At 44.1% G+C, this 24,600-nt stretch overlaps 2 protein-coding genes across 4 annotated transcripts; one reads left to right on the top strand and one right to left on the bottom strand.

The window, feature by feature from the left end:
• Positions 1-1,490: 1,490 nt before the first annotated feature.
• Positions 1,491-12,111, bottom strand: mrpl52 (mitochondrial ribosomal protein L52). Of its 2 annotated transcripts, XM_090183708.1 has the most exons (6): positions 12,016-12,072; positions 11,161-11,226; positions 10,852-10,921; positions 10,653-10,720; positions 1,943-2,007; positions 1,491-1,786 (listed from the first exon to the last, which is right to left on the bottom strand). In XM_090183708.1, exons 2-6 carry the CDS (start codon positions 11,192-11,194, stop codon positions 1,640-1,642), a joined length of 384 nt encoding a protein of 127 aa, XP_090039834.1. In that variant the 5' UTR covers positions 11,195-11,226; positions 12,016-12,072; the 3' UTR covers positions 1,491-1,639. The 2 variants fall into 2 exon arrangements, with proteins under 2 accessions (XP_090039834.1, XP_021470621.1); XM_021614946.3 differs by lacking the exon at positions 11,161-11,226 and having other exon boundaries at positions 12,016-12,111.
• Positions 12,112-12,599: 488 nt separating this feature from the next.
• Positions 12,600-24,479, top strand: LOC110531634 (LIM domain-containing protein ajuba). Of its 2 annotated transcripts, none has more exons than XM_021614944.3 (9): positions 12,600-12,685; positions 13,840-15,402; positions 20,410-20,511; positions 20,627-20,694; positions 21,140-21,202; positions 21,348-21,478; positions 22,896-22,947; positions 23,087-23,155; positions 23,470-24,479. In XM_021614944.3, the coding sequence occupies exons 2-9, from the start codon at positions 13,869-13,871 to the stop codon at positions 23,599-23,601; spliced, it is 2,151 nt and encodes a 716-aa protein (XP_021470619.3). In that variant the 5' UTR covers positions 12,600-12,685; positions 13,840-13,868; the 3' UTR covers positions 23,602-24,479. The 2 variants fall into 2 exon arrangements, with proteins under 2 accessions (XP_021470619.3, XP_036843363.2); XM_036987468.2 differs by having other exon boundaries at positions 12,620-12,685; positions 21,345-21,478.
• Positions 24,480-24,600: the final 121 nt, after the last annotated feature.

The raw sequence follows: 24,600 nt of genomic DNA, 5'->3' as shown, positions 1-24,600 counted from the left end.
TAGTGGCTAGCACGCCTTAATTACAGTGGTGCTCTGCTGAGATTGGCAAGAAGACCTGAGAGAGGGAGAGAATGAGAGAGAAAGAGAGAGGGAAGGCAAGAGGGAGAGCAAGAAAAAGATAGATGAGGGAGAGATAAAGAGAGATGAAAGGGAGGGAGATGGAGAGAAAAAGAGGGAGGGAGAGGAGAGAATGAGGGAGGAGAGGTAGAAAGGTTGTGTGAGAGAGCGAGAGAGAGACTGGGAGCTTAAGTGCCTTACCTCACTTTGTAAACACAGACTGTTGGTTAGTCAAAGTCACTCTAAATTACAGCTGACGCTACATATACAAAGTGAGCTCAAGGTTAATGAGGGCAGTCTACGGTACCCCTTTAGTACTCAAAATTACCATACGCTTGTGACAGAAAGAGCAAGAAAAAATATGAAATTAGAACTGGACTTCGTATCACTTAGCTTAGTTTAGCCTAGCTTCTAGTCTATTGTATAAGAGCAGCATTGGTGGGACGTGAACTGGGAAACTGTGTTAGAGTGGCACACACAAAGCAGAGGTTTAACACCGGGAGATGCCATTGGGATCACTTCAGAGATGGTTAAACTGCCATTTCTTCAGGAACAGCCTCTTAATCATCTTACCAGACAGCAGCATGGCACACAGTCTCATAACACACTTTCCCTGTGTCTAAAGTGTCACCTACAGTAGGCTACACAGGAATGCACACTTTGATTGCAGCCTTACACTGCACTTCATTAGGAGACTGATTCACACCCACAATGGAACTCTTTATAACACCGCCAAGTGGCAAGAGGGCAGTCTGAAGGCAGGCTACCCGAAGTAATACCACATATTCATATTTTAACATTAGTTTCTATCACATTAACCCTAAAACAGTGTATCAACATTAGCTTCTAACACATTAACTCTAAAACGTTGTGTCTAGTTAAACGGAGCAGCCGCTCATAGCTTAGGCCTACATGTGATGTGAAGATACAAAAACACACAGCTGCACAACGTCACGTTTCTGTCTGACAACCCCTTCCTCTTTTCACCAGCCCCCACAGCACTCCCTCTAGACCAGTGGTTCCCAACCCTTTAGTTACTGTACCACCAACTGAATTTTATTCTACCCGGAGTACCCCTGAAGTACCCCCTCATGTGCATTTTACCAGTAGGACTATGGCCTCATGAGTCTTCTCAAGTACCCCCCTTGTGGATAGGCCAAGTACCCCCAGGAGTCCTAGTACCCCTGGTTGGGAACCACTGCTCTAGACTAGAGACTGCTGGAGACAAAATGGCGGCGAAGCACTGCTATTGACCTAAACTGGTAAAATGCTGCATTCTAGTGGGGAAAGGAGGACATGGAGTAGGGAAATAAATATATTACTCAAACTATTGTTAATAACTAAGCCACAGTAATAAGGGAAAGGGCATGTTCCTAATATATTTTCATAAAGAAGTTCAAGAACAAGTAAGACAGTAGATTAACAGTAGGCAGTGGATTTACATTCAAGTTTAATTTCAGAAAACATTGAAAAGGGCTAAATAAGCACAAACATAAATGGAAAGACAATGCCATACACCAACTGCGCAAATCTCCTCCATTTTGTCAATAACTCAAGTGGGCTAGAACAGAAAATGTGATGATTACTTATTTTTCTTCAATAAAAGGTTTCCTTTGGGTTTAAGCAGAAGAGATTTATTGCGTTCCTGCATTCTTTTGGCTTCTTCCTGTTTCTCCCTCCACACCTCCATCCCCTTATCCACCTCCGAGCTGAGATTCACTACACGTCTCTGGAGGAGACCGAGAAAAAGATGAGAAAAGAAGATGAGGAAGTGAAAAGGAGAAGAAATATAAAGGAGGTGGAAAGGACATCATATGTGAACTGTATTGAAATTAAATATTCAACTTTATGGAGGTAATATAAAAGGTTAACATAAGATACTGACTGCTAACGTCTCTCTCTCCTGCTTTCTCCTCAGCTGTCCTTTCAGGGGGGGTGCAGGCCGGCCATCTGTGTGTAAAACACAAATACAAACAATCATATCATGTAGGCCTAAATCATATTCCCAACCCAACCACACACACACATAGGTACCTGACACATTAACCCTTGTGTTGTCTTAAGGGTCAAAAATGACCCACCACTATATTTAACAGCAGAGAAAACCCCCTAAATGATCTCGTTGCTGAAGTCATGAGTGCACGTTTCAGTGCCCAAAAGGTCATAGATCTGATTTTTCAGTTGTCCAAGGAGGAACAAGAGCACAATGATTTAGAAGAGGAATCTGAAGAAGATGGGGAAGAATACAACCCAGAGCACAATGTATTATCTTCAGATAAAGAAATTCCCCCAAGCTGAAAGAGAGACATTTTTGTCAAAGAACAGCAAAATAACATGGTCCTTGCCACCATATGACAACCAGGGCAGGATGGCAGCACAAAATATCTTAAGGACGACCCCAGGACCCACAAGACATGCAGTTGCACAGGACATCACCTCAACATTGTACATGTTCATCACACCAGCCATCGAAAAAAAATCATCCTGGAGATGCACATTTGGAGGTGTCATGACATTGGCCTGGGGGTAGGTTTATGACAGTCCTAAATACCTCTTCCCCCCTTTTTCCTCTCTCTACCCTACTGATGTGAAATTTGAAAAACCCTTGGTTAACATGGAGATTCTGGGAACATCAGAAGGTGGGGGGAAATGAACCATATTCTGGTTATCCGACCAATTGAACATATGCGGTGGTACTTAATGAATATGATGTCAGTTTGTTTGTCATCTGGGACATTCTCATCAATGATAGGATGACAAACTCTACAGTGGAAAGTCTACACATCAGAGTTATCGGATTCACATGGAATTGTTGTTCAATTTAAATGTTTGAATTTGAAATTATTGGTGAAGAGATGAAACGTAATTTTAGCTTCCAAATGAGAGATTTGGGTTTTCATAAGGTTAAGGCTCTGCTCAATCAGTGGCCCGCCCCTTTGAAGAGACATGGGTTATAAAACTTTTCAGACACACCCTTCTCGCTCCACTATATAAAGCCTTGACGAAAATGTAAACTCCTGTTCTGAGGAAGTGAGGACGACGTGAGGACGTCAGAATGGTTCAGATAATAACTACAGAACGAAGCCAACATCAGCGTGAGCTTTAGTTGCGAATGGTATGAACTTTGAACTCTTATTCACTACAGCAGTGATACCTCCTAGCCGTTGAGTTAGCAACAGCAGCTGCAAACGAGGGTTAGGAAGGAACAGACAGAGTATCCCGTCTATCACACAACAACGTATTCAATTGACCAGCAGAGACATTCTTCAAAAGGACAAAGGACTCGGTTTGGCAACACGGCCTTCCATCTACCACCAACCTACCGAAGCGCAGCGGTAATTTAGAATGCATAAAATACTGTATTTACGATAGCACAGCTTCTTCCTTTGGTCCTCAGTCTTCCCGCTCTTTCACTCAAACCCAGCCCTTTTCCACCCGCTAGGGACATTTTCCTTTTATTTTATCTTTATTTAACCAGGCAAGTCAGTTAAGAACAAATTCTTATTTTCAATGACGGCCTAGGAACAGTGGGTTAACTGCCTGTTCAGGGGCAGAACGACAGATTTGTACCTTGTCAGCTCAGGGGTTTGAACTTGCAACCTTCCGCCTAACCACTAGGCTACCCTGCCGCCCCTTTATGACATAATTTGTAAACAAGGTATGATTAATTCTGTGTATATGTAATTCTTGTGATTAGTTTGGTATTTAGTAATTAAATAATGAAACTCAATTTTGTATTGCGGATTCAACTTGGTTATCTTCATGAACCCTGGCTAACAAGAATTTACAACTTTCAGATGAGACTGAATTAAGGTGACGATTAATATTGACTTCTATTGATGTAAAATATTATTAGGTCTTTAAGAGTTTATTCGGAAGATAACAGCTCTATAAATATTTGTGGTGCCCCGACTCTCTAGTTAATTACATTTACATGATTAGCTAAATCGGGTAATATTAATTACGGAGAAATTATTTTATAGAATAGCATGTCATATCACTTAATCCGGCATAGCCAAAGACACGACAGAGGGTTTCTGTAAATATGGAGACAACTGGAAAAGGATGGATGAGATTGACCTGCGTGCCAACATAGGGCTGATAATCTTAGCGGGTGTTTACAGGTCCTGAGGCGAGGCTACATGTAGTCTCTGGGATGCAGAGAGTGGAAGGGCTATTTTCCGTGCCACGATGCCACTGAAAGTCTTTCACACTTTCTCAAGAATGCTACGATTTAATAACCGTGAGTCAAGACCTGCAGGACTTGTGAGAGACAAACTGGCTGCCATAAGAGAGGTCTGGGAGAAGTGGGTGGGGCGTCTGCCATACCTCTACAACTCTGGGCCTGAAGTAACAGAGATTGAGCAACTGGTTCCATTCAGAGGTACATTTTTGTTTTCATATCTGTAATGTAAGTGATTTTCATTTTAATTGTATTATGTATTGCTGTAATATCATTGATTTATGTGATTACTATCAGTATCACAGAAAACAATCTCTTTTGTCAAAAGGTCACGGTCCTTTCTGGCAGTATATGCCCAGCAAGCCAGCAAAGTATGGCATCAAGATATAGTTGGCCTGTGACGCACAATCCAGCTACGCATAGAAGATGCAAGTCTACACAGGGAAGCCGACCAGTGGAGGCCCGGGGAAGAACCAGGGGATACAGGTTGTACTTGATGTGACAGCTGGACTGAGGGGACACAATGTCACGTGTGACAATTTCTTCACCTCTTATGAACTCAGCCAGCAGCTCCTGAAGAGGAAGATCATCATGGTTAACACAATTACAAAGAACAAGCCTGACCCCCCCCCCCCCCTCCCCCCTGCATTCCTCACAACAAGGGGGAGAGAGGCATTCTCATAAAAGTTTGTCTTCACCCCCACCACCACTCTAGTTTCTTACCTCCCAAAGAGGAACAAGAATGTGGTCCTCCTGAGCACACTTCACAAAACGGCTGAGATCGTTGTTCGTGAGGACAGGAAGAGCCATCATCCTGGACTACAACCACATCAAAGGAGGCTTGGACAACCTGGACAAGGCGATTGGAACTTACAGCTGCAGGAGGATGACTGCCCACTGGCCCCTGGTCATCTTCCATAACATCATTGGATGTGTCCTCATACAATGCCTTCGTAATATGGAACAATATCAATCCTACTTGGATGCCTAATAAGCGGAACAAGAGGAGGGTGTGCCTGGAGCAGCTGGGAAAGGCACTTGTAACCCCACACATTCAAGGAAGGGAGCGCCTCCCCCGCACAGCAGCGCTTGTGAAAGTTGTTCAGGGGGCTGAATTTTGTCCAGATCCACCTGAGGCTGCAGCAGGCAAGAGGAGGAGATGCCAATTCTGCTCCCAAAAGAAGGACTGTAAACCAAATACTATCTGCTGTACATGTGAGAAATACATCTGCAAAGTCCATGCACACATACATGTCCTAATTAAAGTCGATTGATTTATGTTCTTCACATTTTTGGTTTTGTATTGGTCATCTTATTTTATTATTTATACACCTTGTGTGTGCAGGCAATGGTTTAAAAAAAAATGGGAGAAGACTAGTATTTTGAAGTTGAATTCCTCATTGTACAGTATATATCACTATGTTGCCAAAAAAGTTCAAGACTGTTAGTTTCCCTTCAACAAAATGCAATTAAAAACTACTTTCTGCACATTTCGAACTAGTTTCTTAGGCTATACAAGTGCCATCTCTTACGAAAAAAGTAATGTTTACACTTATGCAGTACCTTTAGCAATAATAATCCTCTACTTTAGTAAAGGAAACAATTATGACAGGTGCGTCGTAATAAAAACAAGTGGGGTCCACGGATTTTAAATGCGGGTCATTTTTTACCCTTAGGACAGGGGGAGTATACAGAATGTTAAGACTACACAAGAGGCTGTTTTCGCACTTGGTCCCTTTCAGCCAATTTTGGGGAACTTAGTGTGGTTCGTTAATATTTTTTGGGCAGTGTGAACACTCCAAAGAAACTCGGACCCCTCAGAAGAACCCCCGAAGTGAGACGATCTTGAGAGGTGGTCTGAATTTGGTTCGCTTGAATTCCGCGGTCCGGTTCCCATTTTTAGGGCAATGTAAACACAAAGCTTCCAAAATTCGCTTGTCATTATTCCCACACCACACTACTGCAACACCGTTCGCCCTGCAATAAACCCAAATGTGCCACAAAAAGGAGGAAGATTATGATGTGCATGTTCGTGTAAAAAAAAGTGCTGTTTTGGGATATTGATTAACAATTGTCAAGGATGCATAGAAATTCCAAATATCTGTAGAGTTTTTAGTTCAGATTATTTGTTTGCAATATGTGACTATAGGCTAAGAGAGCTTCATAAACTGTTTATTGATCGTGGGGTTTGAATAGTGAGAGAAGACAACATAATGGTGAAAATCACAACATAGGGTACAAAATCAGTCCTAGCTCTTAAAGGGGCAGTAACGTACATTGGGAGTACAATTTTCAATTAAAGCATTATTTAATCTGCAGTTATTATTCTGCTATTTATTCTGTTACATAACATTAACTTGTAAATTTTATTGGTATCATCTTTTAACTAAATGCAATCTATTGGCTTCCAAAATGTACTGCATGATTTTGTCTCAACTAGGCACCACTACTGAGCTATTTAAGTACATTGATCAGCTCAGTGATAGCCTCAATTCAACACACCTGGTTTTCCAGGTTGGTTAACTCAAAAACATGAAGTGGCTGCAGCACTCCAGGACCAGGGTTTGCCTACCCCTTTATCTAGATAATAAACCACAGGGGAGCTAAAGTTGATCCTTGAGGCACACCTGAGCGCAGCTCTACGACGTAGGACCATCTGCCTTAACACACTGGGTTCTATTTGACAGTTCACAAACCACTCCAGAGCATGACCAGTAGTCCCAACAAACCTCAATCTCTGCACCAAGACAGTATGATCCAGTGTCAAATGCCTTTGACAAGTCTGAATACATATACACAATGCCGCTTCCTATCCAGGGCACAGTGAACATCATTCAAAACCTTCAGTGAACATCATTCAGTGTTGCTGTGACAGTGCTGTGGCTTGACCTGAAAGCCGATTTCATACCACTCAAAATATTGTTTTACTGGAGGTACGCCTTAAGCTTCTTACTGACTAGGCACTCCAATACCTTTGTCAGAATAGACAAGTTAGCTATGAGCCTATAGTTATTCAGTAGAGGGGGATCACCTCCTTTCGAAAGAGGTAGGCCAAATGTGATTTCCACAACCTGGGACTTTCATTACATTCTAGGGTGTTTTAAAGATGCATGTTAAATTTAAAGGGAGAGCAATGATGTCTGCATCTAATTGCAGTAGGTGAGGGTCTAGATCATCCAGGGGAATTCTTTCTTTTTTTCATCAATTGCCTTCGGGGAACTACGCACCTGAGCCAGAGAAGGGAAAGAAGGAGAACTCGGGAGTGTCAGGTAATTTCACATGGGGCTCATGTAACCCTATCAAATAATCTGCCTGCATCAAGACATTTTTTATTAAAATAGTTCAGAATAGGGGTTCTCTCATTAGGGAGCTGTGCATTTTTTGGGGCACACTAAACCTTCACTACTTAACCAAATTTGGAAGGATTATTCAGATTACCAGCAGTAGTATATAACCACTGCTGTACACACCTTTTCTATTCATATACTGTCTTTAAAACACTATTATATGTTTGTATACATTATAAGTATACAGTACCAGTCAAAAGTTTGGACAAACCTACTCATTCCAGGTTCTCTTTATTTTGACTATTTTCTACATCGTAGAATAGTGAAGATATCAAAACTATGAAATAACACATGTGGAATCATGTGATAACCCAAAAAGTGTTAAACAAATAAATCAAAATATATTTAAATGAGATTCTTCAAAGTAGCCACCCTTTGCCTTGATGACATCTTTGTGCACTCTTGGCATTCTCTCAACCAGCTTCATGAGGTAGTCACCAGGAATGCATGTCAATTAACAGGTGTGCCTTGTTAAAATTTAATTTGTGCAATTTCTTTCCTTAATGCATTTGAGCCCATCAGTTGTGTTGTGACAAGGTAGGGTTGGTATTCAGAAGATAGCCCTATTTGGTAAAAGACCAAGTCCATATTATGTCAGGAAGAGCTCATATAAGCAAAGAGAAATGACAGTCTATCATTACTTTAAGACATGAAGGTCAGTCAATCCAGAACATTTCAAGAACTTTGAAAGTTTCTTCAAGTGCAGTGGCAAAAACCATCAAGCTCTATGATGAAACTGGCTCTCATGAGGACCGTCACAGGAAAGGAAGACCCAGAGTTACCTCTGCTGCAGAAGATAAGTTCATTAGAGTTACCAGCCTCAGAAATTGCAGCTCAAATAAATGCTTCACAGAGTTCAAGTATCAGACACATCTCAACATCAACTGTTCAGAGGAGACTGCCTGAATCAGTTCTTCATGGTCGAATTGCTGCAAAGAAACCACTAAAGGACACAAATAATAAGAAGAGACTTGCTTGGGCCAAGAAACACGAGCAATGGACATTAGACCGGTGGAAATCTGTCCTTTGGTCTAATGAGTCCAAATTTGAGATTTTTGGTTCCAACCTCCATGTCTTTGTGAGATACAGAGTAGGTAAACAGATGTGCATGTGTGGTTCCCACCGTGAAGCATGGAGGAGGAGGTGTGATGGTGTGGGGGTGCTTTGCTGGTGACACCATCAGTCATATATTTAGAATTCCAGGCACACTTAACCAGCATGGTTACCACAGCATTCTGCAGCGATACGCCATCCCATCTGGTTTGCGCTTAGTGGGTCTATCGTTTGTTTTTCAACAGGACAATGACCCAACACACCTCCAGGCTGTGTAAGGGCTATTTGATCAAGAAGGAGTGATGGAGTGCTGCATCAGATGACCTGGCCTCCACAATCCCCCAACATCAACCCAATTGAGAAGGTTTGGGATGGACCGCAGTGTTATTTCATAGTTTTGATGTCTTCACTATTATTCTACAATGTAGAAAACAGTAAAAATGAAGAAAAACCCTTAAATGAGTAGGTGTGTCCAAACTTTTGATTGACTGGTACTATGTGTAATATATACACACACTGATCTCTGACATTGCCCGTTCTGATATTATGTGTGTTTTATTGCTAGGTGTTACTGCACTGTTGAAGCTAGAAACCCAAACATTTCGCCGCACCTGCGATAACATCTGCAAATCTGTGTACGTGACCAATAGTTTCATTTGAGTAATTTAGCAGACAATCCCCCCCAAAAAAAGTTTCAAATGTTCTTGTTTGCATACACCTATTTAGCAGATGTTATTACAGGTGTAGTGAAAAACTTGTGTTCCTAGCTTCAACAGAAGTAATATCTCACGCAACAAAACACACATTATATTAGGATGACCAACGTCGGAGTCCGGAGTGTGTGAGATACATACCCAAAAGTATGTACACCGGCTTGTCGAACATCTCATTCCAAAATTATGGGCATTAATTTGGAGTTGGTCCCCCCTTTGCTGCTATAACAGCTAACACTCTTCTGGGAAAGCTTTCCACTAGATGTTGAAACATTGCAACGGGGCCTTGCTTCCATTCAGTCACAAGAGCATTAGTGAGGTCGGGCACTGATGTTGGACGATCAGGCCTGACTTGCAATCAGCGTTCCAATTCATCCAAAAGGTGTTCAATGGGGTTGAGGTCAGGGCTCTGTGCAGGCCAGTCATGTTCTTCCACACTAATCTTGACAAATAATTTCTGCATGGACCTCACTTTGTGCAAGGGGTCATTGTCATGCTGAAACAGGAAGGGACATCCCCAAACAGTTGCCACAAAGTTGAAAGCACACAATCGCCTAGAAAGTCATTGTTTGCTGTACCATTCAGATTTCCCCTCACTGGAACTAAGGGGCCTAGTCCGAATCATGAAAAACAGCACCAGACCATTATTCCTCCTCCACCAATCATTAGTTGCTACAGTGGTAGCGTTTTCCTGGCATCTGCCAAACCCAGATTCCTCCGCCAGATGGTGAAGCGTTTTGTTGCGCCTTTTCATCACACTGTTTGTGTGGGTGGACCATTTCAAATGGTCAGGGATGTGTATGTCGAGGAACTTGAAGCTTTTCACCTTCTCCACTCCGGCCTTGTTAATGTGGATGCAGGCGTGCGCTCTCTGCTGTCTCCAGAGCGATGGGGGGGGGGGGGGGGGGTGCTCTCTCTGCTGTCTCCAGAGCGACTTAAAGGAGCATTTGACTTGCAAGTATCTAGCGGTCCGATAACACGTTCTGCTGAGAATGGCTTGTCCTTAACTTTGTAATAACCCAGAGTGCATTGAGTGAATGTTGCAAAAATATTGTGGTTCCTTTCTAAACATAGCAACTTGAATGCAAAGAGGACTTGGACCACAAAGTGAAGTGAACTGCCAAAATAGTTGAGTCCTCATTCAAAAGGCAAGGGCAGTGTGAATACAAAAGATACGTTATTGTTGTTGGTTTTTTTTTCTTCTAGGAGTTCACTTTAAAGAGGACTGAGAGCAGTTATTTTAATTAGGACAATATGTGAAAACAACCTAAAAATGCATGCTCCTACATGTGAACTTGCCTGCAAAGGACCAGTCAGGGAGATCTGTCATGGGGCCATACTCTGTTCCACTGCGGGCCAGACCATTTCTATGGAAAAACCCATGTGAAATTGTAAAAAACAAAGCATATCAAAATAGAGCTGTAATAGCTACAATTGTGTGTGTGTGTGTGTCTCATTTTGTTCTGACAGTTGTTTGTCTGTGTCGTTTAGAACTTACTCGGTCCTCCACTTGATTCCAGCCTGTGTCCCACACGTCGTAGTAAAACAACGACTGGAATGCCTCAAAGCTGAAAACAGACCATCAGGAATTCAGTTCATTTAGGCTCTCTAGTTTTTTTTTGCTTTGCTAGCTAACGTTAGCTAGTTGCCTAAACATTTTATCAAACCTAGCGATCTGTCTAGCTCAATATATAAAAATGTTAAAAAAGATTGTAAACTGGGAGCCGACTGATATTCATATTTACAGCAGAAAATTACCATTAGATCTTATGAAAATGATAAGTAATTGACTTGTAAATAACCTCACCTGTACAGCACAATGTCCTTAAGGGCGCCGCCATTTTGGATTTTTATGTAAGAACTATATATACCACTAGATGGTGGTCAAAATACGCCAAATAAATTGTGGAGTTGAAACCAAGTAGCAACATGCAGCAACGTGTGTTATATTGTAACACTGTTAATTAATCACGTTATGTTACAGTAGCCAATGATGAGCTGGACTTCAGGTTATAATGATGATACATTTACAAAATACAATTTAGCCAGATAAGGGTTTGAAGTATGAATTGGTTGTGGTGTAGTCTTATTTTATCATCGTAAAATTACACACTTTCTTAAAATGTTACTATCCCCCCCCAAAAAGTAGTTAAATGTATGTAGTACACTTGAATTATTTTTAAAGTATTAATTACACACACAAACACACATACACCATTTGAGTTTGTCATCATATAACGTTTTGTCCCACAAAGTTGATAAGCCATGATTTTGAACCATCTTCTCCCATGCTCCAGCTGCTCTTTCTATACTGAGTAAGCCATGAAGTATTTTTTCTGTTAAACTTTACAGACAAGTCCTCACTCGCATTCAGTGAATGCTCCAGTCAACTCAAGGGAGCATAGCGGGGAGGGGAGAGGCAGCCAGGCACACACCGACGGTCGCGCGTTTCATTTTAGGCTACCGTTAAGGGCAATGAAAGACTAGGGAGCGAGCAGGGGGGCTTCGGGGTAGGCTAAATGAGCCTACCCGAAGTACAAAAAAATGGTTTCATAAATATTTGATTCATGTTAGGGTTAACGTCACCAAAACGAAACAGAGTGCATTGAAGCGTATGGCAGTAGCAAGCAAAAAGGCACTGAAATAATAGCGAGATATTTACTTTGTATCGTCCTTGGAGAACACATACACTCCGGAAAAATCTCAGAACCGTGTCACTAGAGAATGTTCTTCCACACATTCCACAGACTGGGAGCATAATAAAGTAGTCCCCTAAATAGGTCTACTGCCATTTGAACCATGTTATTCTAGGCACGTAGGCCTGCCAAAACCATATTTCAACTGTGTCAGGAATTGGAAACAAGCAACGGACCCTTTGATATAGCTTTCAGCCTTAGGGCACAACATATAGGTGTGCTGTTGATAAGGCCTGGGGCAATTAACATACCTGAGACTGGGAGGTATTTAAGAGAGGTCATAATTGTGTAATAAATCAGTACCCACCCATGTGAAAAATGTGAGAACACAATGATGTACGTCCTACGTAAAGATTGTACTTGAGTATAACATATATGCTCTTTATCCACAATCCCACATGTATTCATATTTTATAAGCACCTAATTGAATAAAAAGTATACCCTCTAATTCGTTTTACAGATCATAATTAAGAAAAATACAGTTTATGTATTTTGGTGTCTCCCCAAACTAGTGGACTGCGTATGAATTACGAGATGTGGTGGGATGTTATCCATCCGCGATTGCTGTCAGAAAGGTGTTCCGGCGTTAAGGAAAAGCAACGAGCCAGTGGCTGATAAAGGAACGAGAGGGGGAGGTAAGGCATTTTGGGGAAGAAAGAAACCAAGTTGGTGGAGCTATGTGATACATTCACGGAGTGGATTAATTGTAGACTTTTTTTTCTCCTGTGAACATGGTTTGGCAATGGTCAGTAGAGTTAACGGCACCATGCGTCCCGTTCTCAAATGTGTTCGCTGAATTTTTGGAGTAAAATGATTTAAAAACGGGAATGATAGCGTAACGCATTCTCGAAACATCGAATGGTTTATGTTTTCTTTCAGTCCGCTTTTTGATCATCTGTTTTTTTTACATTTTCTTCTCCCTTTTCAATATCGTTTTAATGTCATAAAAAAAAGTGAATAGAAAAGTTTAGACAGGCAACATTTACTACAAAAACGGACTTATTTTCCTCCTTCCACTGGACCCCACGAGCGCGACGAGTGATTTTTCAAAAAAGCTTTTGCTCTGGAACATCCTGAAGAAAGGATAACTTCACACACTGGACTACATTTGCCTTTAAAAAACATTGTAACGGGGAATATATATCACAAACAAGAGTAGAAAAGTTATACTGGTGCCAGCTGCGTGCGAAACAACACATAGCAGAAACGCAACTCGTCTTTACGTGACCGCTAGGCAACAAGTCTAGCCTAATGTAAAGGACCATTCGTTCACACTAATGCAGGTGTGGAGCCACCTAGAATCATACGAGACCAACAACTTCAACTTATTGAACCTGTCCTAATTAGCCCTATTTCTTTGTTTTTATTTTCAACATTAGAAGTATTCCACTTCTAACTCGATGGATTCACATGCGTTACCATCTACCTGTCTGCCTGTAGTCTCCACAGCCAAGACAAGATGACTGTGAACACCGTTGTTCAAACATGAATACGTCGTCATGTGATCCTCCCAAAATGTCTTAATCGTCTTATTTAACGTCTGTTTTTATTTATTGTCTGTGTACATATAGCCTGTCTGTCTGTCTGTTGGTTGTTCTCATTTGGGGCTTATTTGTTGGTTTTTGCAATAATATTGCAGGGTCTCTGTCATTCAACTACTGTAGTTCAACTGTACTGTAGACATACTTGAGACTTAATTTGTTTCCAACTCACACGCTGTATTTATTGAGAACGTTAACTTATACCATAGTGGTTCATTAACAGCATTTCTTTTTACTTGATTATTCAGAGTTTTAGACGACCAGGTTAGACATTACGATGGACCGACTTGGAACTAAGTTATTGGAGAAGTTGAAACTGACTGACTCAGGAAGTGTGAAATTTGCCAGTTCTAAAAAGAAAAATGAGTTGGTCAACAACAGCAACAGCAATGGGAACAACAGTAGTGGACTACCACCAAGCCAGAACACTGCCACTTCCTCACCTTCAAGACCTGGTCAGTTCTCTCTCACCTCTCCAACTTCAACGGAGGCGTGTGGGCTGACTAGTAGCGGGAAGGGATTGGGAGAAAGAGTCTCCTCTACCCAGCACCTCTCAACCTCCATCATCCCCCAACCTACTGACTGCGAACATCAACCCTACTCTCCCTCGACTCTCGCCCCCCTACGGCGCCGGTCGACCCAGCAGCGTGCCTCCTACTACCTGGGGGAGGGCGTTGACATCCAGATGAGGCGTGAGTCAGGCCTGGGGGACTGTGATCCAGCTGGGTCCAAGGCCTCTCTGAACCAGCGCCGCTACTCTCTGGAGCTCCAGCAGCTGGTCCGACGCCAGCAGCTCCTCTCCCAGCCTCCTCTGTCCCACTCCTCTGGCCCCCCTCCGGCGTACCCCGTCCCCTCCTCGGGTTATGGCTCTGCTCCCCGCAGTGGGGCCATGGCTGAGCCACACTACCTTCCCGAGCCTGAGCGTCACAAACGCCTCTCCCTGCAGGAGGCGATGTTCTACAAGAGGCTGAGCACGGGAGGGGAACTCTGGGAGAGCACCAGACCGGCCTCGCTCTCTCACTCCCCACACCGGCCCTCTGAGATGGGTGGAGGAGGAGGGTTCTTCTTCCCCCCAGGCCCAGCACTGAGCCCCTGCTCCTCCTTCAGCCTACAGGAGTCGGTGCTGGTCAGTCCCAGGTCCAGCTTTGCCTCCAGTACAGCCAGCGGTGGAGGGGGAGGGAGCCCTATGGGCAGCCGCTGTAGCAGCAACCGCACCAGTGGAATCAGCCTGGGCTATGACACGCGCTACTCAGCCTCCTCCACCATGGCACAGCAGCTGCAGTTCTCCCTGCACACAGGGGGCTCCACCAGCGGACAGGGATACACAGTCTCAAGCAGGGCCGGGACGCCCTCTGGGGCTGGAGGCTGGCAGGACTACCTGGACGGGGTCTTCTCACCTGGAGGAGCAGGGGTTCAGGATGGCCGGCACTCCTACCCACCTGCGTTGGGGAGCCCGGCGGCTGCATGTTACCGGGCTGGGCCCGAGTGGTGGGATGAGAAGGGAGCAGGGGCAGCCCAAGGAGAAGAGACTGGCATGAGTGCTGCCGGGGAGCGGACGCGCTACTCTGACCTCCCAGGTACTCACTACCAGGAGGAGCTGACACGCCTGTTGCTAAGAGATGCAGCGCTGGAGGGTGAGGGGCTACACATGGGTGGGCTGATGCTCAAAGAACAGGTCAATCCTCCAATCAATGCCCTCGCCAAGCTGGCAACACTCATCAATACGGCTACGGCTTCCAGACCAATCAAAGCCCAGGAGGAGCCGGGAACAGGGAGGGAGCCGTCGTCCGAGAATCGGCAGGAGTTCTTTGGTGAGATCATCAAACCTCTTCATCGCTGTCATCTTTATCACTTTGTTTTGTTAGTGTCGCGTGCATGTCTTTTTACATTTTTTATGAAAGGATTGGATGGGTGAATAGATGGATAGTCAGATTTTGATAGATGAAAGAGAGAAAATTGGATGGATCGTGTCTCGAGACCTGCATGAACTTGTAGGGCGGCCTAGCTATCACACAAGCAAAGGGAAAGAGAAACGTTTGGCCCTCAGGGAGCTAGCTAAGTCAGAGGCCTATCCAGACAAGTAGAGCTGCTAGGCTGGGCACATCAGACAGAAAGGAGAAGAGAGACGCAGAGAAAAACAAATGAGGAGGAATTATCATAGCTGACATGCATTTATACACGCACCAAAGAGTCTCTGTGCAACAAAGTCACTCAGCCACAACTTAGAGCACTGAATCACATTCTCCAAGAGACTCTTGGTATAGAACAGTTTTAGGCTGGGTTAAGCACAGACCAAGACGTTGCACATAGAGGGCTGATGAAAGGTAGCTATGCATACACTGAACTGCAAACCTTAGCTCAGCTGTAGTGTTCAGACACAAATGACATGTTAGTGATGAACACAGCACTGACCATTAGTATGAGTCATCGAGAAGATTACAGCTTTGGACCAGCACTGTGTGTATATGTCTTGCGTATGTGTGTAGTGTGGCAGGATGTGTGTGTGTATTGTGTGGCAGGGTGTTTGTGTGTTCGGAGTGACTCCAGGCCATAATAATATAGTGGGTGTGTGCAGGGCCGGACTACCCCATTTGGGGCACCTATTTCCAGGGCCCCCCAAAATATAATTATTATAGCTTATAGTTTCTTTAAAAAATATAACTTCCTGCAGTTCAACATATTTTATGAGGCGCAGAGAAAAATTAGCAGTTTTATAGTGCTATTCTACACATTTAGTGATGAGGCTGAGAGAAAAATCAGTTTTAAAGCAAATTTCATGCAATTCTACACATTTTGTCGTAGCATATGAACACGTCATAAGCAATCTGTTTTTTGGGGGGTTGGGGGCCCAAGGGCATGTGTAAGCCGGCCCTGGGTGTGTCTGTAGGGCGTGAGTCATGCGTGTGCTGGTTTGTGTCACCCTGCCTTGGCGTGTGCAGGGGCGGTGTGCTGCAGCCTGTTTTTCTTCTGCCCAGGTATGTGAGCCCTCGGGGGATGGGAACTGTGTCAACTCGGCTAGGCTCAGAGCTGTTAACACTACAAAGAACTCCTCCTTTACAGGAGCTCAGACAGAGGCTGTGAAAATACTGTGTTTTTAGTAGGACCAGGAGTTGCCTAATAAGTCAGACTAGCTAGGTTTCCGTTCAGTTGCCGACAGATGTAATGTGAATATTCTAAAATCTGCATAAAAACAATGTGCACATTTCCCACCAGATATGTTTCCATCAAATTGACTTGTTGCGGATAATTGAGTCTGATATGACGTAGTGCACATGAAAAAATAACTTTTGCAGTTAAATTCCCATGTACCCAAGAAAACTAGTTAAATGGGTTTCCATTGCATTTTCAACTCCACTGATGGTTTTGTCACCAAAAAATTGTTAATGTGTTTATACGCATGTGATCTAGCCAACAGCTGGCAGATGCAGTGAGGGTAGGCTACCTACATGATGAGATTATTATGGACAAAAACTAGATTAATGTTATTAGTCAAACGGCAGTATTGCTCATCATGGAACCAGAATCGTTCTTTTATTTAACTAGGCACCAGAATGAGAGACCCTCCATATTTATTGGAAGGGAGGATCAAGTTCGTCACCTTGTACTTTCACCACCCTGTGAAGTTCAACTTATTTCATCTGTAGTCTAATAAACTTGTTCCCCGAGTCGTAGTGGGAGGACCACACAACATGTCACCGCGTGACTCCCAAGTTTACTTTGATATGACGGTTATTATATCAATATTTGCCCATAAAGGTGTTTCCACCTCCAGTCTTTGTACAGACACAAAAAGATCCAACCTTGTCTAGTGTATTTTGTTTGGTCAATCTTTGCTGTTTCCATCACACCTGTCGTTACATTTTTTATCAGACATGTACTGGACTCGCATAGAAAGGTTGGATGGAAAGCTGGTTAGTGATCAATTTCTTGGATACAGTCTGAAACGAAGCACTGCAACAACTTGGAATGTTGGAATAAAATACCAGTTGAACTTACTCTACCAGTTGTCAGTGCAGTTGATCCTTCAGTGGGACAAAATAACCACAGGAAAGTATAATATACCTGACTTTTAGAGTTCCTGTACTGCCATTGAAATTTAATTTACCTGGCACATGTGCAAAACCATGTAAACACCTGCAAGACTGTGGTTAATATGTATGCATCACGTGCATGTACGTCTCGTCCATGTAAATGCCACACACGGAGACCCGTGTTTTGAAGTCTGTTTAATAATACTTTCCTGTGGATATTTTTCCTCAAATTTCGACCCACTGAAGGACCAACTCCATGGACAATCGGCAGAGAAGTTCAAGTATATACTGAAACAAAAGTACACAGCTCAAAAAAATAAAGGGAACACTAAAATAACACATCCTAGATCTGAATGAATGAAATATTCTTATTAAATACTTTTTTCTTTACATAGTTGAATGTGCTGACAACAAAATCACACAAAAATTATCAATGGAAATCAAATTTATCAACCCATGGAGGTCTGGATTTGGAGTCACACTCAAAATTAAAGTGGAAAACCACACTACAGGCTGATCCAACTTTGATGTAATGTCCCTAAAACAAGTCAAAATGAGGCTCAGTAGTGTGTGTGGCCTCCACGTGCCTGTATGACCTCCCTCCAACGCCTGGGCATGCTACTGATGAGGTGGCGGATGGTCTCCTGAGGGATCTCCTCCCAGACCTGGACTAAAGCATCCGCCAACTCCTGGACAGTCTGTGGTGCAACGTGGCGTTGGTGGATGGAGCGAGACATGATGTCCCAGATGTGCTCAATTGGATTCAGGTCTGGGGAACGGGCGGGCCAGTCCATAGCATCAATACCTTCCTCTTGCAGGAACTGCTGACACACTCCAGCCACATGAGGTCTAGCATTGTCTTGCATTAGGAGGAACCCAGGGCCAACCGCACCAGCATATGGTCTCACAAGGGGTCTGAGGATCTCATCTCGGTACCTAATGGCAGTCAGGCTACCTCTGCCGAACACATGGAGGGCTGTGCGGCCCCCCAAAGAAATGCCACCCCACACCATGACTGACCCACCGCCAAACCGGTCATGCTGGAGGATGTTGCAGGCAGCAGAACGTTCTCCACGGCGTCTCCAGACTGTCATGTCTGTCACATGTGCTCAGTGTGAACCTGCTTTAATCTGTGAAGAGCACAGGGCGCCAGTGGCAAATTTGCCAATCTTGGTGTTCTCTGGCAAATGCCGTCCCCCACCTGTGGACGTCGGGCCACATACCACCCCCATGGAGTCTGTTTCTGACCGTTTGAGCAGACCCATGCACATTTGTGGCCTGCTTGAGGTCATTTTGCAGGGCTCTGGCAGTGCTCCTCCTGATCCTCCTTGCACAAAGGCGGAGGTAGCGGTCCTGCTGCTGGGTTGTTGCCCTCCTACGGCCTCCTCCACGTCTCCTGATGTACTGGCCTGTCTCCTGGTAGTGCCTCCATGCTCTGGACACTATGCTGACAGACACAGCAAACCTTCTTGCCACAGCTCGCATTGATGTCCCATCCTGGATGAGCTGCACTACCTGAGCCACTTGTGTGGGTTGTAGACTCCGTCTCATGCTAACACTAGAGTGAAAGCACCGCCAGCATTCAAAAGTGACCAAAACATCAGCCAGGAAGCATAGGAACTGAGAAGTGGTCTGTGGTTATCACCTGCAGAACCACTCCTTTATTGGGGGTGTCTTGCTAATTGCCTAAAATGTCCACCTGTTGTCTATTCCATTTGCACAACAGCATGTGAAATGTATTGTCAATCAGTGTTGCTTCCTAAGTGGACAGTTGGATTTCACAGAAGTGTGATTGACTTGGAGTTACATTGTGTTGTTTAAGTGTTCCCTTTATTTTTTTGAGCAGTGTATAAAGCAACATGTAAAGTTTTGGTTTCATGAGCTGAAATAAAAGATCACAGACATTTTCCATATGCACAAAAAGCTTATTTCTCTAAAATGTTGTGCACACATTTTGTTTTCATTCCTGTTAGTGAGCATTTCTCCTTTTCCAAGATAATTGATACACCTAACGGGTGTAGAATATCAAGAAGCTGATTAAACAGCACGATCATTACACAGGTGCATCTTGTGCTGAGGACAATGAAAGGCCACTCTAAAATGTGCAGTTTTTTCACACAATGCCACAGATGGCTCAAGTCTTGAGGGAGCTTGCAATTGGCATGCTGACTGCAGGAATGTCCACCAGAGCTATTTTCAGAGGATTGAATGTTCATTTCTCTGCCATAAGCCGCCTGCAACGTTGTTTTAGATAATTTGGCAGTACGTCCAACTGGCCTCACAACCACAGACCACATGTAACCACACCAGCCCAGGACCTCCGCATCTGGCATCTTCGCCTGTGAGATCGTCTGAGACCAGCCACCCGGGCAGCTAATTAAACTGGGTTTGCACAATCAACTCTATGCAAAGGAAATGGTTCCCTAGTGCATGAGGAAAATGGTGGTCACACCAGATACTGACTGGTTTTCTGATCCATTCGTAGTCCTGGGCCTGTATTCACAAAGCATCTCGGAGTAGGAGTACTGATCTAGGATCAGGTTCCCTCTGTCCATGTAATCTTATTCATTATGATCTAAAAGGCCTAATGATATGTTCTAAGTAGTTAGGTTTGTCAAATGTACCTGACCAGGAAAAAGTACCAGGCATTTTTTGTTGTTGACTTTGGCTTGTGCTGTTTGACTCGGCAGACCAAGACATGTTCTTGATGAAGTGACCTCATCCGGAAGGAATCTGGGCTCATGTCTTGTTGAGTAATGGTTGTTGATTGTGTTGATTGTATTGCAGGTACATGTGTGAAGTGTAGGAAAGGTGTGTATGGCTCGGATAATGCTTGCCAGGCTCTGGACAGCCTCTATCACACACGCTGCTTCACCTGTGTGTCCTGTGGTGAGTTGAACACACACACACACTGCGTCAATACACTATATGCAGTTTATAGTCAGGAAAACAGCTCTATCAACTTAGCGTGACTGTCCTGGGATTGTCTGTCCATCTGTCCCAGGTCGCACCCTGAGAAACAAGGACTTCTACAACGTCAATGGCTCTGTGTACTGTAAAGAGGATTACATGGTAAGAGGTCGAGGTCTTTATCTCACTCAGTGGCATTCTTTGTGTCTTTTTAAATATAACCTTTAACTAGGCAAGTCAGTTGAGAACAAACTCTTATTTACAGTGACGGCCTACCAAAAGGCAAAAGGCCTCCTGCGGGGACGGGGGCTGGGATTAAAAATATAGGACAAAACACACATCACAAAAAATACACAACACTACATAAAGAGATAATTCCTAGACATCAGTGCCTTACATTTTTAATCAATTCCTTACTGGAGTTTTACATATTGCTCTTCAGGGTTGGGGTCAATTAAGGAAGTACACTGACATTCCAATTCTCTTCAATGCTTTTCGATTAGGAGCATGTGGAATTGGAATTTGGTTTACTTTCTGAATTGACCCCAACCCTGGTGCTTTCTATGGTATGATGTAAAACTATGTTCTCTCTTCTCTCCATACTCAGTTCTCAGGCTTCCAGGCTGCAGCAGAGAAATGCAGTGTGTGTGGCCACCTTATCCTGGAACAGGTGTGTGTGTGTTTAAATGGTTTTGGGGGGTCCTTGTATGTCCAATGTTTCATTTGTGAATCTAAATGTGTGTGCGTTAAATATAATTTATTTTAATGTCAAGGGACCTTCCCTTATCTACTGTTTGGTCCTGTTTGTCCAGCAGATCCTCCAGGCGATGGGGAACTCCTACCACCCTGGCTGTTTCCGCTGTGTGGTGTGTTCCAAAGCCCTGGACGGAGTCTCCTTCACTGTCGACCACCTCAGCAACATCTACTGTGTTTCCGACTACAATAGGTGAGACGGGGTGTCCAGTAGGCCAGACTGGGGCTTTGATATACTACAGACGGGGTGTCCTGTAGGCCAGACTGGGGCTTTGATATACTAAAGACAGGGTGTCCAGTAGGCCAGACTGGGGCTTTGATATACTACAGACGGGGTGTCCTGTAGGCCAGACTGGGGCTTTGATATAATACAGACGGGGTGTCCAGTAGGCCAGACTGGGGCTTTGATATACTAAAGACAGGGTGTCCAGTAGGCCAGACTGGGGCTTTGATATAATACAGACGGGGTGTCCAGTAGGCCAGACTGGGGCTTTGATATAATACAGACGGGGTGTCCAGTAGGCCAGACTGGGGCTTTGATATACTACAGACGGGGTGTCCAGTAGGCCAGACTGGGGCTTTGATATACTAGACGGGGTGTCCTGTAGGCCAGACTGGGGCTTTGATATAATACAGACGGGGTGTCCAGTAGGCCAGACTGGGGCTTTGATATAATACAGACGGGGTGTCCTGTAGGCCAGACGGAGGCTTTGATATACTACAGACGGGGTGTCCTGTAGGCCAGACTGGGGCTTTGATATACTACAGACGGGGTGTCCAGTAGGCCAGACTGGGGCTTTGATATACTACAGACGGGGTGTCCAGTAGGCCAGACTGGGGCTTTGATATAATACAGACGGGGTGTCCAGTAGGCCAGACGGAGGCTTTGATATAATACAGACGGGGTGTCCAGTAGGCCAGACTGGGGCTTTGATATAATACAGACGGGGTGTCCAGTAGGCCAGACTGGGGCTTTGATATACTACAGACGGGGTGTCCAGTAGGCCAGACTGAGGCTTTGATATAATACAGACGGGGTGTCCAGTAGGCCAGACGGAGGCTTTGATATACTACAGACGGGGTGTCCAGTAGGCCAGACTGAGGCTTTGATATACTACAGACGGGGTGTCCAGTAGGCCAGACTGAGGCTTTGATATACTACAGACGGGGTGTCCAGTAGGCCAGACTGAGGCTTTGATATACTACAGACGGGGGTGTCCAGTAGGCCAGACTGAGGCTTTGATATACTAGACGGGGTGTCCAGTAGGCCAGACTGGGGCTTTGATATACTATAGATGGGGTGTCCGGTAGGCCAGACTGAGGCTTTGATATACTAAAGACAGGGTGTCCAGTAGGCCAGACTGAGGCTTTGATATACTACAGACGGGGTGTCCAGTAGGCCAGACTGAGGCTTTGATATACTACAGACAGGGTGTCCAGTAGGCCAGACTGAGGCTTTGATATACTACAGAGTAGACTGTAATTAATTGTCAAGCTATTTAGGGTCAGAGGATACAATTCAGTTGACCAGTTTGTACATTACTAGGGCACTACATTACTAGGGCTATATGTAGTTATATTCTAATATTGGAACTCTTGTTGTCCTGTAGAACGTTCGCTCCTAAATGTGCTGCCTGTTTTCAACCCATCTTACCTGCTGAGGTGAGTCTCATTGTGTTTCCTTTGCTCTGTGTGTGTTAACCTATATCGAGACATAACTCAATGCCGCTCTGACCAACTTCATACCGCTACGTGATTGTAATGCACTGACTAATCTCACTGCTGCTGTTTTGGGTTACAGGACAGCGAGGAGATACTCAGGGTGGTGTCTATGAACAAAGATTATCACTTTGAGTGCTACCACTGTGAGGTTAGGATGGCCTTCATCTAATAATAGCGGCTAACAACTATGTAATGTGGTCGGTCTGTACCCGGGTTCTTAAATCAGGCTGAGCAGGCATTTGTTCCTACCCAGCACTAACACACATGGTTCAACCACAGTAATCAAGGGGCATCATTGGTTGAATCAGGTGTGTTAGTACTGGGCGGAAACAAAACCCTGCAAGTCGCCAGGACCATAAATGAAGAAGTGACTCACTGCTTGTACTGTATTTATTTTAATAAGCATTAAACCTGAACTCGAATCAGATTTAATGTTCTCTCTGTGTCCGTTTGATTCCTCAGGATTGTGGGAAGCAGCTCTCGGATCAGCCGGGTTCCCAGTGCTTCCCTCTGGACTCTCATCTCCTCTGTCACTCATGTCACATGATGCAGGTGTGCGCCTCGCATAACATTCCCCCTCACAGCACGAACTGAGGAAGAAACTATGCAGCAAACATTGATACCCTTTCAACATTCCTTCTTTCCGCCACCCTTTCTCACTCCTGCACACCCAGATCATATGGGTTGCTGTTTACTTTTACTTTACTTTTAAAATTCTACTCAGACCAGCTCTCACACAAAAATGCTGGTAAAGGCTTTCAACACAGAACAGGTGAATTTACTGTATGGTCCAGAGTTTGAACACCTGTCTGTGACCTGGGCCAAGTTCATTAGGGCACACTGTATCAGAACGTTTTGCAACAGAAAATGAAAGCCAGCATTTTATTGGACAAGTACAGATAGTACCTCCTGGAACATGTCCATTTAGTGGCTACTGAACAGCACCCAGGTGCAACAGAAGTCCTGCTGTTCTACGATCACTGTACCGTAACATTCTCATAGGGAGAATATAGCCTGTTCCCAGATCAGTTTGTGCTTTCTTGCCAACACCTATGGTCATTGGCAAGCCATTATTTGACAGATCTGGAGCCAGGCTAGGAATACAAAACTACTGCTTTCTTATTATTCCCTGACTGTTTGCTTATAGACCAGAGGTATTTCAACTCTTACCCTACGAGGTCTGAAGCCTGCTGGTTTTCTGTTCTACCTGATAATTAATTGCACCCACCTGGTGTCCCAGGTCTAAATCAGTTCCTGATTAGAGGGGAACAATGACACTGGCTTCAAGGCCATAGAAGGGATTTATCGATCTGCTTAACTCGTTTTTTTTGTATTTATCTATCACTAGCAAACAATTTGCACTTAAAATTGGACATGTTTCCCTTAAGAGATTAAGTGTTTCTTGTAAAAGTTTTTAAAAACATTCCTGTATCTGTTGTAATTAATAAATATTTTCCTTTTTGTGTGTTTGACTAAGTGGTCTTTTCTATTGCAGTTACAATTTGTCCAGGTGGCACTCAAACGTAGCATTCAGGATAGCATGCTTACACGTATACTACACAGGGAAAATACATGCGCTAATCTGACAGATAA

This window comes from Oncorhynchus mykiss, chromosome 9 (assembly GCF_057628025.1).
Source record: "Oncorhynchus mykiss isolate SJ-2025 chromosome 9, ASM5762802v1, whole genome shotgun sequence".
Taxonomy (NCBI): Eukaryota; Metazoa; Chordata; class Actinopteri; order Salmoniformes; family Salmonidae; genus Oncorhynchus; species Oncorhynchus mykiss.
This window is presented reverse-complemented; position numbering and strand designations above follow the sequence as displayed.